Here is a 16,420-nt window from a genome sequence, read left to right as displayed (position 1 = left end):
ATCGGTCAATAACCTGATATAGCTCCCATATAAACCGATCTCCCGATTTTACTTCTTGAGCCCCTGAAAACCTCAATTTTCATTCGATTTGGCTGAAATTTGGCACATGGTATTCTATTATGACTCCCAACAACGGAGATAAGTACGGTCCAAATCGGTCTATAACTTGATACAGCTCCCATATAAACCGATCTCCCGATTTGACTTCTTGAGCCCCTGAAAGCCTCAATTTTCATCCGATTTGGCAGAAATTTGGCACATAGTGCTCTGTTATGACTTCCAACAACTGTGCAAAGTACGGTCGAAATCGGTCAATAACCTGATATAGCTCCCATATAAACCGATCTCCCGATTTTACTTCTTGAGCCCCTGAAAACCTCAATTTTCATTCGATTTGGCAGAAATTTGCACATAGTGTTCTGTTATGGCTTCCAACAACTGTGTAGTGTACGGTCGAAATCTGTCAATAACCTGATATAGTTCTCATATAAACCGATCTCCCGATTTTACTTCTTGAGCCACTGGAAGCCTCAATTTTCATCCGATTTGGCCGAAATTTTGCACATGGTATTCTATTATGACTCCCAACAACGGAGCCAAGTACGGTCGAAATGTGTCAAGAACCTGATATATGTAGATCCCTTATAAACCGATCTCCTGATTTGACTTCTTGAGCCCCTGAAAGCCTCAATTTTCATCCGATTTGGCTGAAATTTTAAACATAGTGTTCTGTTATGACTTCTAATAACTGATCAAAGTACGGTCGAAATCGGTCAATAACCTGATATAGCTCCTTTGTAACCGATCTCCCGATTTGACTTCTTGAGCCCCTGAAAGCCTCAATTTTCATCCGATTTGGCTGAAATTTTGCACATAGTGTTCTGTTATGACTTCTAATAACTGTGCAAAGTACGGTCAAAATCGGTCAATAACCTGATATAGCTCCCATATAAACCGATCTCCCGATTTGACTTCTTGAGCCCCTGAAAGCCTCAATTTTCATCCAATTTGGCTGAAATTTTGCATATGGTGTTCCGTTATGATTGCTAACAACTGTGCCAAGTACGGTTCAAATCGGTCTATAATCTGATATAGCTCCCATATAAACCGATCTTCCGATTTGATTACCTGAGCCCCTGGAAGCTGCAATTTTCATCCGATTTGGCTGAAATTTTGCATATAATGTTTTATTATGACTTCCAACAACTGTGCCAAGTACGGTCTAAATCAGTCAATAACCTGATATAGCTCCCATATAAACTTATCTCCCGATTTGACTTCCTGAGCCACTGAAAGCCTCAATTTTCATCCGATTTGGCTGAAATTTTGCATATAGTGTTCTGTTATGACTCTCAACACATGCGCCAAGTACGGTCCAATTCGTTCTACAACTAGTTTTGCATTAAATTTTTGCAGAATCCTTGGTGGTGGGTTCCCAAGTTTCGGCTCGGCCGAACTTAGCACGCTTTTACTTGTTTTTGTTTTCATCCATTGCTAACGTTTAAAACTTTTTTAAGAAAATTTAATGTCCGTCTCTGGTAATTTAATGTCCGTCTCTGGTAATTACTAGTATTTTTCCATACACAGGTGAAGTTTTAGAACAGGCCGATCTTACTATATTGGATATAGCACCTATAGATTAATATTTCTATTTAGGGTCTTGGGCCCTTATTAGGGGTATTTGTTACCCGATTTCGTAGACCCTCCAATTTAAGGTCTTGGATCCATAAAATGAAAATTTATTTCCCGATTTTGTCGAAATTTTGAAGAGTGAGTTGCGCAAGATTTTGTTCGGCTTGGATGTCAGGGAGTGGCGTCAACGCCGAGTATAATCCAGATCGGACAATTTAGGGTTTTTAGCTAACAAAAAAGTTTTAAATTCTTAACTTCATCTCCATGTTTTGTATGTCCTTACAGATTTACACATCTCGCGGCCGTAATCATCGCATTCACCTGCAACTATGGGATACCGCAGGTCAAGAGAGATTTCGCTCACTCACCACAGCATTCTATCGCGATGCCATGGGATTTCTGCTCATTTTCGATCTGACCAGCGAAAAGTCCTTTTTGGAAATCACCAATTGGCTAGAACAATTGCGACAGCATGCCTACTCCGAGGACCCTGATGTGGTGTTGTGTGGCAATAAATGCGACTTGCATGACTTTCGTGTCGTTTCACATCAACAGGTCACTGCTTTGGCAGAACGTTATAAACTGCCATACATTGAGACAAGCGCTTGTACCGGCTACAATGTAAGTGCGGCCGTTGAACTTTTGGTGGGTCGTGTCATGGAACGCATGGAGAATGCCATAGCCAATGCTGAGCTAACACGGCTAATGTCTCAAACACATTTGACAAATTTCAAAAATATTAATCATCACACCCTGAGGATGGCGCTGCTAAAGGGCGAACCTGGATCACAGAATGAGGAAAAATGTAAACAAAACTGTAGCTGTTGAGGCCATGAGGGGGCATGAAAAAAATATCGCCCTTGGGCTTTGGGTATTTGGAAATTGTTTTGTTTTTTGTATTTATGGGACAACCAGAACAAAAGAACAAAAAACTCAATTATTATTCTTCAAAACTGCTGTTGGGTACAATAAATTTTGTGAGTGAGTTACCATGAGCATCAAATGTTAAAGAAAAAAAATCAGTTTTATGTTTTTTGTGCTTAAAGTAATGTTATTATCATTATTATGTTAAGCAGTTGTATAATGCTCAACTTTTTTTTATAACTCAATGTTGGTTTGTTAATCAATGTAAATATAAATATTAAAATAATATGAAAACAATGCCAAAAAATTTGTAAAATTATTAAATAAAAAAAATAAATATTTGTCTACCATGATGTTTTTGTCAAATGAAAATATTTTTTTCGATTTCGTTAAAATTTGACGCAATGACTAAGTTTTATTAAAAATGCATTTACTTTCTTTTAAAAAATCCGCAATTACTTTTTGGGCAACCCAATATTTGGATATAGCTGCCAAAAAGACCAATATCCGTGCCGAATCAGGGTACTTAAATTATCCAATTTTCATCGGATTGTGACAAAAGTTGGTTTACATATACACCCGAGGTGGTGGTTATCCAAAGTTCGGTCTAGCCGAACTTAATGCCTTTTTACTTGTTTAATTTTCTAAAAAATTTATTTTATTAGTAAATAAATATTTTTTTTTCATTTTATTTTCTTTTAATTACAAATATTTTATTACGCCTAAAATAACAACCAATATTAAATTAATGTTTGCTAATCTTATGCTATGTGCACTATTTCGTTCCATAATCCAACGATAATAGTATTGGACATCAGCGTATACTCCTGAAATCGTATCAACACCAAAACTTAACACATTTCGAATGCAAACTTCAAAAAAAAAAAAAATATATTTACCTGGAAACCCTGGTTGAGCACATCCTGAACCCCATGATACCACACCAATGAGGGTATTATTGTACACCAAAGGACCCCCCGAATCACCTTGACAAGAATCCGTACCACCCTTTAGGTGGCCAGCACAAATCATGCCATTCAAAATGCCATTGAGGTACGATACGGAACAGACTGTCCGTGATATGGTCGTTACGTTGGCTGTCAGCAATATAGGAGAGAGTGAATTCTGAAATGAGAGTAACATGTGTAAGAACATAAGAAGGGTTTAAAATGTGATTTGCTATTTTATTGAAATAGCTTATAGTTTAAGTTTGTAGAATGGCACTATCAATAAAGCTTACAAGTAAAACAATGACTTCGGCCAGACTGAACTTTGGATTTGCCAATCATCATGGACGTACATACAGATTTGTAAGCCCAGATAATTAATTGGTGATCCATTATTAAAAGTCTTTATTTCAGCTCGACATTGTCATGACGTCCGATTTAGGGGTGAGGTGGTCCTTTAGACTCTTGGCCCAGAAAAAAATATTAGCATCGTGCTCTTCTCTCAAATACCATTTATTTAAACCTCATATTGTCATTGGTTTAAGGGGAGTATATGGGATAAGGCGTCTTCCAACATTTGGCCCCAAAATTTTTATTCTCTGGGGGGTGTTTTAGGAAAGGGGCGTTGGCCCAAATTTGAAATCAGATTTGTATTCTACTCCCAAATACCTTTATTTGAGCCCCATATTGCGATGGTCAGTAAATAATTGTTGTTTGTGGAGTATTTTAGGGACGTCGTTGGTAAATATGCCCGATTTAGGGGTGTTTTGGGGAGTGGGTGGTCCCCCAAACACTTAGCCCTGAAAATATATCAGCATCTTGCTCTACTCTCAAATATCATTTATTTGAACCCCATATTGCCTCAAAATTGGATATCAAATTCGTTTTCTAATCTCAAATACCTTTCATTTAAACCCCTTATTGAAAAAGTCAGCAAATATGTCCGGTTTAGAGTATGGGCCCTAAAAACAATCAATATCGAGATCCACTCCCTTTAAGACCCAAAATTGTCATGGTGAGCAAATACGTCCTATTTGAGCGTTGTTAGGGGGGCGGGACGTCCCCTAGGCAGTTGGTCCCGAATGTTGATATCAGAATCGTGGTCTCCTCCCAAATACCTTTCATTTGAGCCTCATATTTCCATAGTCAGCTAGCATGACCAGTTTCGGTGGTGTTTAGGGGAATGGGGCGGCCGTTCATTGACTTGGCACTGAAAATACATCAGATTCGTGTTCTACTCTAAAATACTTCTTATTACGGCCCCATATCGGAATGGTCAGCAAATACGTCCTATATGGGTTGTGTTATGGGGGTGGGGTGGCCCTTTACACTCTTTTTCCCAAATATTGATATCAGTTTCGTGCTTTACTCCCAAAAACATTTCATTTGAGCCCCATATTGCTATTGTAGTAAATTTGTCCTCTTTGGGGGTTGTTTTTGGAAGGGGTCCCACATTTGGATATCAGATTCGTGGTCCCACATTTGAATATCAGATTCGTATTCTACACTTAAATACCTTTTATTTGAGCCCCACATTGCCGTGATCAGTAAATAAGTCCCGTTTGGGGAGTGTTTTGCGAAAGGGATGCACCTCCAGAAACTTGGTCCCACATTTGGATACCAAATTCGTATTCTACTCACAAATAACTCTCATTTGAGTCCCATATTGCCAAGGTCGGTAAATATATCTGATTAAGGGGTGTTTTTGGGGTTGGGGTGATCCCCCAAACACTTAGTCCGACAATTAAATACGACACATACGTTTTCTACTCTTAAATACCTTTCATTTGAGTCCCGTATTTTTATTATTGGTCTATATATATATATATATATTTGGTAGGTTTTGGGGGGTGGGGCTGCCCCCTAGCTACCCCATCCGAAATTTGGATACCAAATTTTTATTTTTAGGTTACTTTAAGAGAGCACACACAATTTCGCTTAGGTCACACCACCCATCACCGAGATCTGGAGTTTCTGAAAATTAGGGTAAGGGGGAGGGTCCGCTCCCCCTTCAGATATCAAAAATGTAGTGCCCTATTTTCACCACGGGATCATTATGCATCATCTGTGTTCCTTTTGAGACTATAAGGAACACACAAGCAAACAAACACAAATTGATTTTTATATATAAGAAGATATTGAAAACTTACCCTCTCTGTTTTACCCCATCCGGATACTTGACATGTCACTCCTATGGAAGTGCTTTGATTTGCCATTGTGATGGGTGCCACTGTTAGATGAGTCAGATTTGGTTGCAATCCAGTTTTTAAAAACATCAGACCGATATCATCACGCATCGTATCCATGCTGAAGGTGTTCATGTAGGCAATCGATTTTACATCTGAAACTATGGTACCATTGACACGTTCGAAACGATTCAAGGTGCCCATGACAACAACAAATTCATTGGCTTTACGAAAACGCTTTTTATCAGAGCTGCAAGGCGAAATGAAAAAAAGAAATGTGACAAGGTTACCATTACCAGGCAGAAGACGAGATATTTTTTGAAGTAATTTATTACACTCTTGTAATCAGGGGAGGGGAAGAGAGGAAAAGCAGCAGCAGCAGCAGCAACATCAACTGACATCATGATAAAAATGATAATGAAGTCAATATAAATCATATTGATAGCAAAGCTTACTGTTTAGCCCCTCTCCACCCTCTCAAACTTCATTCTTTAGACGACGACTTACTTGTATAGACAATGAGCTGCCGTTAACACTTTATTGGGCCCGATTAGTGAACCCCCACATACATGGCCACTTCCGAAATTGTTATCGTAACGTTTCAGTCTTATGGACACAACATACTTGGAGTTTTCCATATCAGCTTGTGTTCCATTGATGATACGAGGCTCGGCTGATGTTTGCGAGATAAGGAGACATGCTTAAAAATATAAATGCACAAAAAAAGAAAATTAAAATACTCGTGTAGTTTATCTTAGATCAATTCGTATCGCCAATCATTATGAATTGCGATGATTCAGAACTTCAGGAATTGTTTGTTACAGAGGAAAAAAACCACATCAAATTGTCCATCCGCTTAGTTAAATTTTGGCACACTCTTTCCAACATTTCGGCCAGTATCTCACGAATAAATGCTTCAATGTTGTCCTCCAATGTGTTAATTAAAGCGGGTTTGTCTGTATAGAAATGAGCTTTAACATAGTCCCACAAAACCCAGTCTAAAGGCATTAAATCGCACGATCTAGACGGCCAATTGATCCGTCCCGAACGTGAAATAAAATGTTCACCGAACTCGCCTCTCAATAAGTCCATTGTTACGCGTGCTGTGTGGCATATGTACCGGCCTGTTGAATCCGTATGTCATGCACAGTCATTACCATTCGCAGTTATCCCGGCACGGATAGCTGTGAGCACCACATAGGCTGGAACATTGAGGTCCAATCTGAGTGGTGTTCATTGCTGTCACGAGAAGCTTAGCTGCGAGCTATCGGTTGCGCCCACAGGTTGCGGATAGTGGAATGCTTCATACGCAGTAGCTGCTTTGGCAATCGCGGACAATCAACGGTATCGAGTGATTGTGCCTATGCAAGGCGAATTTAAAAAGGTGGTCTTACGCGAACAGCTGTTAACAGCCGGCCAGGTTTGACGGTATTAAGATGTTGGATTTTTGTTTGGTGCCTCTTTGTTGTTATCTCCTTTCTTGCATATTCTCAGCTCATGTACGTACACGTATACACACACGCACACAAATTTCTTTGTGTGTGTTGGCAAAACGACGCTCAGCTTGAAGACAAGATTGCGGATTGCACCACACGATTTGTGGTTGTTGTACAAATGGGACCACCGTGGTGCCTATGATGCTCGATATGACAAGCCGAGTGATGGGCGCCTTTAAATAACCAATGGCCAACCTGTTCCCGCGGCGATCGGTCCTTTGGACCGGAACGAGCTTGCTCACCTACAGGAGCTTGAAGATGATCGCCACCTCCACATTAAAATGAGGCTACAACAACAGCAGTTACGTTACGATTCGCATCATCTTTGAAGAAGCACGGTCCAATGATGCCACCAGCCCATAAACCGCAAAACTGTAACTTTCTGCATGCATTGACAGCTCTTGCAATGCCTCAGGCTGATCTTCACTCTAAAATCGATAATTCTGCTTATTTACGTACCCATTGAGCCATAAAGGAGCTTCGTCCATTAAATTAAAGAAGCGCGCGATTAACTTTCCTAACGCATTTTGATGATAAAGTTTAATAATTTGCAAGCTTTGATCGGTTGGAAGACGATTCATGGTTAAATTATAGACAAAACTGAAGATGTTTGACAGTGAAACAAAATACTAAAAGTGTGTGTTTAAACCAATGTTGCCAAAAAGGTAATAGCTAAAAAAAAATCACCTTTTACATTCAGGAAATTTTTCTGCAACAAAAATTATAATAACAGAAACTTTGAGTAAAATGTGTGAATTTAAATTTTTTCTTTCTGAAGGGGGGTAAGGAGTATTAATGCACAATAATGAGCCGCTACTTGTGAAAGCAGATGAAGCAGTGCTTGGAGTATTTGAGAGAAAGATTCTTCGTAAAATATATGGACCAGTTTGCGTTAATGAAGAATATAGGCGACGTATGAACCGCAAGCTGTATGACGACGATAGCATAGTTATACGCATCAAAATACAACGGCTGTGTTGGCTAGGTTATGTTGTCAGAATGGATGAAGAAGCTCCAGCAAAGAAATCTTTTGAAGGCAAACACGGGAAGACCAAAAGCTCGATGGAAAGATCAAGTGGTGGGAGACACCTCGAAAGTTGATGTCAGAGATTTTAGAATGAGCGCAGAAGATCGAGGCGCTTCGAACGCTATTCTACGTTCGGCTAGTGGAAAAAATATTCTGTCATAGCCAATTAAAGTAAAGTAAATGAACCGCTTGTAAATAACCACCAACAATAGGTCTGTTCTCGTATTTCTACAGTAAAAATTTACCAATTAAAAATTGGCAGGATAGTAAGAACAGCCTTTATTTTGCAAGATTTTTTTTGCATGAAGTGTTTTGTCTTGACATCCAACATCCATGCCAAGACTGGTCCAACTCGGTTAATAACCTGATATAGCTCCCATATAAACCGAACTCGGATCTTGACTTCCTGAGCTGCCAGAGGGCGCAATTTTTATCCGATTTGGCTGAAATTTTGCATGAAGTGTTTTGGTTTGACCATCAACAACTGTGCCTAGTACGGTCTAATTCGGTTCATAAACTGATTAGCTTCCATTGAAATTGATCTCCTGATTATACCTTTTGAGACTCCAGAGGGCGCAATTCATATCCGTTTTGGCCTAAATGTTGTAGAATGACCTCTTTTATGACCTTCAATATACTTGCAAAATATGGTCTGAATCGGGCGAAATTCTTATCCGATTTGGCTGAAATTTTGAAGATTGGCTTCTACTTTAGTCTCCAACAGACAAACCAAGTATGGTCCCAATATGTTCATAACTTGGTATAGCTCCAAAAGCATAGCAATTTTTATCGATTAACTTTTGTCCGCCTATAAAGAGACATCAAGCAAAGAACTTGAAAATGCGGTCCATGGCGAAGGGTATATAAGCTTCGGCCAGGCCGAACTAAGCACGCTTTAACTTGTTTAATTACATATATTTACTAGATGAACTGGACCCACTCAGCTGCGCCTTCTCTCACTCTGTAGTACCTCTTATTTGAGCTCTATGTTCTCATGTCCGTAAATAAGACTGTTTTGGGGGTCTTTTTAGAGTGGGACTACCCCTCTGTTATTTCGGCACGAATGTGGACATCGAGCTTGCGCCCAAATACTTCTCATTTGAGCCCCATATTGCCATGATCGTGAAATATGTCCGGTTGGGGATGTTTTGTGGGATGTGTGGCGGTCCCCTAAGCACTTTTCCTGAAATTGAATATCAGATTCCTTTGAAACTCTGAAGTATCTTTAATTTGAGTCCCATTTTGCCGTAGTTCAATAATATGGCCTGTTTACGGGGGGTTTCGAGGTGAGGTGACCCACCTGACAATTGGCTCCGAAAGTGGATATCAAATTCGTGATCCACTCTTAAATACCTTCCATTTGAGACCCGTTTTGCCATGATCGGTAAATATGTCCGGTGCAGAGGGTATTTTGGGGTTGAGGTGGCCATCTAGGCGCTTAGACCTGAAAATGAATGTAAGATTCGTGCTCTACATACAAATACCTTTCACTTCAGCCCCTTAGCAAGTATTTCCGGTTTTGGGGGATGTTTAGGATGTGGGCCCTGTTGTACCGTTTATTTGAGCCCCAAATTGACAACGTCAGCAAATGCGCAAATGGGTGTTATTAGTATGGAACGGTTCCTAGCCACTTGGTCCCAAATGTTGATATTAATCCCTACTCTCAAATATCGTTTAGTTGAGCCCCATATTGCCCTAGTCGGTATATATATCCTGGTTGGGGGTTGTTTACGGGGTGGTGCGGCCACCTAGAGACTTGGTCCTGAAAAATACCACAACCATGCTCTACACCGAAATACCTTTTATTTGAGCTTTATATTGCCAAGGTAAGCAGATACGTCCTATTTAGGAGGTGTAGCTGCCCTCTAGGCCTTGTCCCGAAAGTTGATATTAGATTTGTGCTCTACTCCCATAGACCTTTCATTTGAGCCCCATATTACTATGTCCTGTTTGGGAGTGTTTTGGTGGTAGGGCGACCCCCCCGAAACAGTTTGCCTCAATATTGGATATCAGATTAATTTTATGCTCCCAAATATCTTTCATTTGAATTCATATTAACATTATTGGTCTATAAATCCCTTTTGCTGGTTTCGGGAGCGGGACGGTCCGGAACTTTGAGTTCTGATCTGTGTGGTGTTCTTCTTTATCACGAGAAACTAAGCTAGAAGCTACCAGGCGCGTCCACAGGTTGCGGAAAGTGGAATGCTCCCTACGGAGTAGCTGCAATTGCTATCGCAGACAAACAGCGATATCGAGTAAAGAGTCTCAGTGGGAGGCCGGGTTGCATCGGCTCTTGCTTAAATACTGAGTGCCTATGATGCTCTATACGACACGGCGAGATATTGGCGTCTTTAAATAACGAATGGTCATCATGTTCCCGAGGCGATTGGTCGTATAGACCGGAACGAGCTTGCTCTGATTTCTTTATCGGTTCAGATTAGATATAGCTTCCTGGCCCTTCGATTTGACTTCTTAAGCCCCTCGAAGTCTCAATTTTTACGCGATTGTACTGAAATTTGGTATGTGAAGTACCCTTATACCTTCCACAACTCATAAATAGATCTAGCCCCCATACAAACGGATCCCCCGATTCAAATTAAGACTCAATTTTCGCATTAAGCTGAAATTTGGTATGTGTAGTACGTTTGTGCAACTTCATTAGCCAACATATAAACCGAACCCCAGATTTGTCTTCTTGACCCCTATGTTATTAGACAAAAACTTGAGTCGGAGAGCGCTCACTGATAGAAGTTTGTACGTTGACTCTTAATTGAATATTTATAATAAGTTTGAATTTTTATACCCTCCGGTATACTAATTTCGTCATTCCGTCTGTAACACATCAATATATTGATCTGAGACCCAATCAAGTATATATGTATATTCTTAATCGTATTGATATTCTTAGTTGATTTAGCCATGTCCGTCCGTCCGTCCTTCTAGCGGAAGCACGCTAACTTCGAAGGAGTAAAACTAAGTGCTTGAAATTTTATTTAAATATTTCTTATTAGTGCAGGTTGGTGTTCCCTTCAAGCCCCACTAGGTGAGCAAGCTCGTTCCGGTCCAAAGGACCGATCGCGCGGGTACAGGGTGTCCATTTGCTATTTAAAGGAGCCAATAACTCGCCTTGTCATATCGAGCATCACAGGCACTCAGCATTTGTGTAAGAGCAGGTGCCTTTCGGCCGCTCACTGAGACTCTCCGCTCGATACTGCCGATTGTCCGCGACTGCCATAGCAGCTACTCCGTATGGAGCATTCCACTATCCGCAAGCTGGTAGCTCGCAGCTAAGCTTCTCGTGACAGCAATGAACACCACACAGATTGGACCTCAATGTTCCAGCCTGTGTGGTGCTCACAGCTATCCCGTGCAGGTCAGTTGGGTTTGTAAATGGGCCAAATCAGTCCCTGTTGTCGTATATAAACCGGTCCTGGATCTTGACTTCTTGAGCCCCCAGATGGCGCAATTCTTATCCGATTTGGATGAATGAAGTGTTTTGGTTTGAACCGATTTTGGATCTTGACATCTTGAGCCGCAAGAGGGCGCAATTATTGTCCGATTTGGGTAAAATTTTGCATAAAGTGTTTAATCTTACTTCTAACAACTGCACTAAGTAGGATTCAAATCGGTTCATAACCTTATATAGCTTCCATATAATCCGATCTCGGATCTTAACTTCGTGAGCTTCTAGAGGGCGCAATTATTATCCGTTTTGGCTGAATTTTGTATGAAGTGTTTTGGTTTGACCATCAACACCTGCGCCAAGTAGGGCCCAAATCGGTTCACAACCTGGTATAGCTCATATTGGGTTGCCCAAAAAGTAATTGCGGATTTTTTAAAAGAAAGTTAATGCATTTTTAATAAAACTTAGAATGAACTTTAATCAAATATACTTTTTTTCTAAAGCAAGCTAAAAGTAACAGCTGATAACTGACAGAAGAAAGAATGCAATTACAGAGTCACAAGCTGTGAAAAAATTTGTCAACGCCGACTATATGAAAAATCCGAAATTACTTTTTGGGCAACCCAATTTATAAACCGTTTTCGGATCTTAACTTCGTGAGCCTCTAGAGGGAGCAATTATTATCCGATGTGGCTAAAATTGTGAACAACGACTTCTTGTATGACCTTTAACATACGTGTAAAATATGACCTGAATCGCTCCACAACCTGATATAGTTCCCATATAAACAGGTCTCCCAAGTTTATTTGTTTTATTTGTAGATATTGAAATGCTCCATAGTAGCTATACAGTAGCTATAACGGCAGTCGTGGACAATCAGCGGTATCGAACGGAGAGTCTCGTTGAGAGGCCGGGCGCACCGACTCTTGCACAAATACTGAGTACAAGCTCTTGCGGAACGAGCTGGCTCACCTACAGGAGCTTGGCGAGGATCATCACCTACTACAACAACAACAACAAAGAACTTGACAAATGAGATTAATGGTGGAGGGTATATAAGATACGGTCCGGCCGAACTTAGCACGCTTTTACTTGTTATACCCTCCACCATAGGATGGGAGTATACTAATTTCGTCATTCTGTTTGTAACACCTCGAAATATGCGTCTGAGACCTCATAAAGTGTATATATTCTTGACCATCATATAATTTTAAGTCAATCTAGCCATCTCCGTCTGTCTGTCGAAAGCACGCTAACTTTCGAAGGAGTAAAGCTACCCGCTTGAAATTTTGCACAAATACTTTTTATTAGTGTAGTTGGGTTGGGATTGTAAATGGGCCAAATCGGTTCATGTTTTCATATAGCTGCCATATAAACCGATCTTGGGTCTTGACTTCTTGAGCCTGAACTTCTTGAGACTGAAATTTTGCACGTAGTGTTTTGGTATTACTTCCAACAACTGTGCCATGTACGATTCAAATCGGTACATAATCTGGTATAGCTGTCATATAAACCGATCTTAGATCTTGACTTCTTGAGCTAATAGAGCGCGCAATTCTCGTCCGATTTGACTGAAATTTTGCCCGTAGTATTTTGTTATGACTTCCAATAACTATGCTAAGTATGGCGCAAATCAGTACATAACCTGATATAGGTGCCATATAAACCGATCTTGGATCTTGACTTCTTGAGCCTCTAGAGGGCGCAATTCTCATCCTATTTAGAAGAAATTTTGTACAACGGCTTCTTGACCTTCAATATACGTGTCTAATATGGTCTGAATCGATCAATAGCTTGATACAACTCCCTTATAAATTGATCTCCCGATTTTGCTTCTTGAGCCCCTACAAGGCGCAATTTTTATCCGGATGAACTAAAATATTACACAATGACTTCTATAATGTTCAGCATTCCTGAATGGTCCAAATCTGACTATAACTTGATATAAAGAGATATCGCGCATAGAACTCGACAAATGCGATCCATGGTGGAGGGTATAGAAGATTCGGCCTGCCCGAACTTAGCACGCTTTCACTTGTTTTACATCATATTGATGTAAGCCATTTGTATGTAACCCCTCTACAAAAAAATCCTCCGATCTGAGATCTTGGACCTCTAGACAATTCAATTTTTACCCGATTGCGCTGAATATCTTAAGGGCTTCTCAAATCGGTTCAGTATAGTAAATGCATTTTTAATAAAGCTTAGAATGAACTTTAATCAAATATACCTTTTTTACACTTTTTTTCTAAAGCAAGCTAAAAGTAACAGCTGATAACTGACAGAAGAAAGAATGCAATTACAGAGTCACAAGTTGTGAAAAAATTTGTCAACGCCGACTATATGAAAAATCCGCAATTACTTTTTGGGCAACCAATATATACATATCGTCCGATTTTCACTTCTAGAGCCACTGCAAGCGCATTTATTGACCAATCATGCCAAAACTTTCTACAACGCTTTCCTCGACGACTTTTACAATATCCATAAAGTTTTCTCGAAATCGGTTCAGATTTAGGTATAGCTCCCATATATATGTTCGTCCGCTTTGCAGTAATAATGCAATAAAATGGTCATATGTTAACCGATTCTCTTGAAATTTGGCAGGAAAAATTTTGTTATGACTTTCGACATTAGTGGTGAATTTCATAGAAATCGGTTCAGATTTAGATATAGCTGCCATATATGTATATCACCCGATTTTCACTTCTAGAGCCACTGCAAGCGCATTTATTGACAAATCTTGCCAAAACTTTGTACAACGTTTTCCACATCAACTACCACAATATCTGAGAAGTTTGTTCCAAATTGGTTCAGATTTAGATATAGCTCCCATATATATGTTCGTCCGATTTTGGGAAATATTGCAATAAAGTGTTCATGTGTTAACCTTAATATATATAAAGATCCCATATATATGCTCATCAGTTAGTCAACAGTTTAAACATATTTGCTCTAAATTTGACACGGGTTGTTTAATAACCCATCAGAAAACATTCTCCGTGGTCCATCAAAATTGGTTCAGAATTGGATATAGATCCCACATTGTACTTATAGGTTGGGTGTAGGGTATTATACAGTCGGCACCGCCCTTCTATTGCCCTTCCTTACTGGTTTATATTTATTTTTGTAGTTGCCAGCTACTATTATTCAGCTGGGTCGTTTCCGGGTGAACGCGTCTTTATTTGTGTCCGATTCAACTTCAATCGCCAATATGTTTTTATACCCTCCACCATAGGATGGGGGGTACACTAATTTCGTCATTCCTTTGGTAACTATTCGTCTGAAACCCCATAAAATGAATATATTCTTGATCGTCGTGACATTTCATGTCGATCTAGCCATGTCCGTCCGTCCGTCTGTCTGTCAAAAGCACGCTAACTTCTGAAGGAGTAAAGCTAGCCGCTTGAAATTTTGCACAAATACTTCTTATTAGTGTATGTCAGTTGGTATTGCAAATGGGCCATATCGATCCATGTTTTGATATAGCTGCCATATAAACCGATCTTGGGTCTTGACTTCTTGAGCCTTTAGAGTGCGCAATTCTTATCCGATTGGGATGAAATTTTGCACGACGTGTTTTGTTATGATATCCAATAACTGTGCCAAGTATGGTTCAAATTGGTCCATAACCTGATATAGTTGCCATATAAACCGATCTTGGGTCTTGACTTCTTGAGCCTCTAGAGGGCGCAATTCTTATCCAATTTGAATGAATTTTTGCACGAAGTATTTTGTTATGATATTCAACAACTGTGCCAAGTATGGTTCAAATCGGTTCATAACCAGATATAGCTGTCATATAAACAGATCTGGGGACTTGACTTCTTGAGCTTCTAGAGGGCGCAATTGCTATCAGATTTGGCTGAAATTTTGCAAGACGTATTTTATTCTTATTTTCAACAATTGTGTCAAATAAAGATCAAATCGGTTCATAACCTGATATAGCTGCCATATAAAACGATCTGAGATGTTGACTTCTTGAGCCTCTAGAGGTTGCAATTATTATCCGATTTGCCTGAAATTTTTTACGACGGATTCTCTCATGACCATCAACATACGTGTTTATTATGGTCTGAATCGGTCTATAGCCCCATACAGCTCCCATATAAATCGATCTCTCTATTTTACCCAAAGGGCGCAATTCTTTTTCGAATTGATCGATCCATGGTGGAGGGAATATAAGATTTGGCCCGGCCGAACTTAGCACGCTTTTAATTGTTTTTTTTTTTCAAAATTAACCAGATATGAACTGAGTTATTGTGAGTTGGTTAAGTTGAAAGCAGGGTGCATACTATAATCCGCTTTGTGTCACTATCGATATACATCTAAACGAGTGATTGGCTAGTGGTGCGCTCTTAATACCGAAAAGTAACCTCGAAAAATTTATGTCAGACCCCCAGGTTGGTATGAGTCTGGTATCGTTTCCGCACCCAAGTGGCGTTAGCAGCGAAAAACGGGCATTGACCTAAGAAAAGCTTGTATACAATTTTAGCAGAATCCCATGTGGTAGGCATCTGAAGGTTCGAACCGGCCCAACTTAGCCAGTGTTCATTTGTGGATTTTCTTTATTTTGCCACCAGTTAACGAATGTTTAATGCATATTTTGTCAACAAATGTTTTTTGCTACACTATTCTTTGAATAGAAAGAATTTTTAGTAGACTTTTGTTTTTTTTTTTTTTTTTTGGTTACACATACTTGCTGCACATAGAATAAACCACATAGTCCATGAGTTAGTTCTTGTATTTATAAACATTTTATTTCCGCTTTACAACGTTTCCGTTCGCGATATTCCAACAGTTCTCTTTGATTTGTGGCGTTCGACTAACTTTTGTTAAAACCAATAAACGAGTAAATATTCTTT

General features: G+C 39.7%; 2 protein-coding genes across 7 annotated transcripts in view; one reads left to right on the top strand and one right to left on the bottom strand.

Moving 5' to 3' along the window:
- Positions 1-2,739, top strand: part of LOC106095667 (ras-related protein Rab-27A) — a 60,517-nt gene extending 57,778 nt beyond the window's left edge. For all 6 annotated transcript variants that reach the window (XM_059366510.1, XM_013262955.2, XM_013262954.2 and 3 more), the window contains one exon: positions 1,918-2,739. In XM_059366510.1, coding sequence (XP_059222493.1) covers positions 1,918-2,460 — 543 coding nt within the window. In that variant the 3' untranslated portion in view covers positions 2,461-2,739. The remainder of the gene's footprint in view (positions 1-1,917) is intronic.
- A 439-nt stretch (positions 2,740-3,178) lies between these two features.
- LOC106095677 (trypsin eta) lies at positions 3,179-16,395 on the bottom strand. Its single transcript, XM_013262969.2, has 5 exons — positions 16,255-16,395; positions 6,137-6,329; positions 5,594-5,879; positions 3,396-3,621; positions 3,179-3,323 (listed from the first exon to the last, which is right to left on the bottom strand). The coding sequence occupies exons 1-5, from the start codon at positions 16,310-16,312 to the stop codon at positions 3,199-3,201; spliced, it is 888 nt and encodes a 295-aa protein (XP_013118423.2). The 5' UTR covers positions 16,313-16,395; the 3' UTR covers positions 3,179-3,198.
- Positions 16,396-16,420: the final 25 nt, after the last annotated feature.

This window comes from Stomoxys calcitrans, chromosome 4, assembly GCF_963082655.1.
Source record: "Stomoxys calcitrans chromosome 4, idStoCalc2.1, whole genome shotgun sequence".
Lineage (NCBI taxonomy): Eukaryota > Metazoa > Arthropoda > Insecta > Diptera > Muscidae > Stomoxys > Stomoxys calcitrans.
This window is presented reverse-complemented; position numbering and strand designations above follow the sequence as displayed.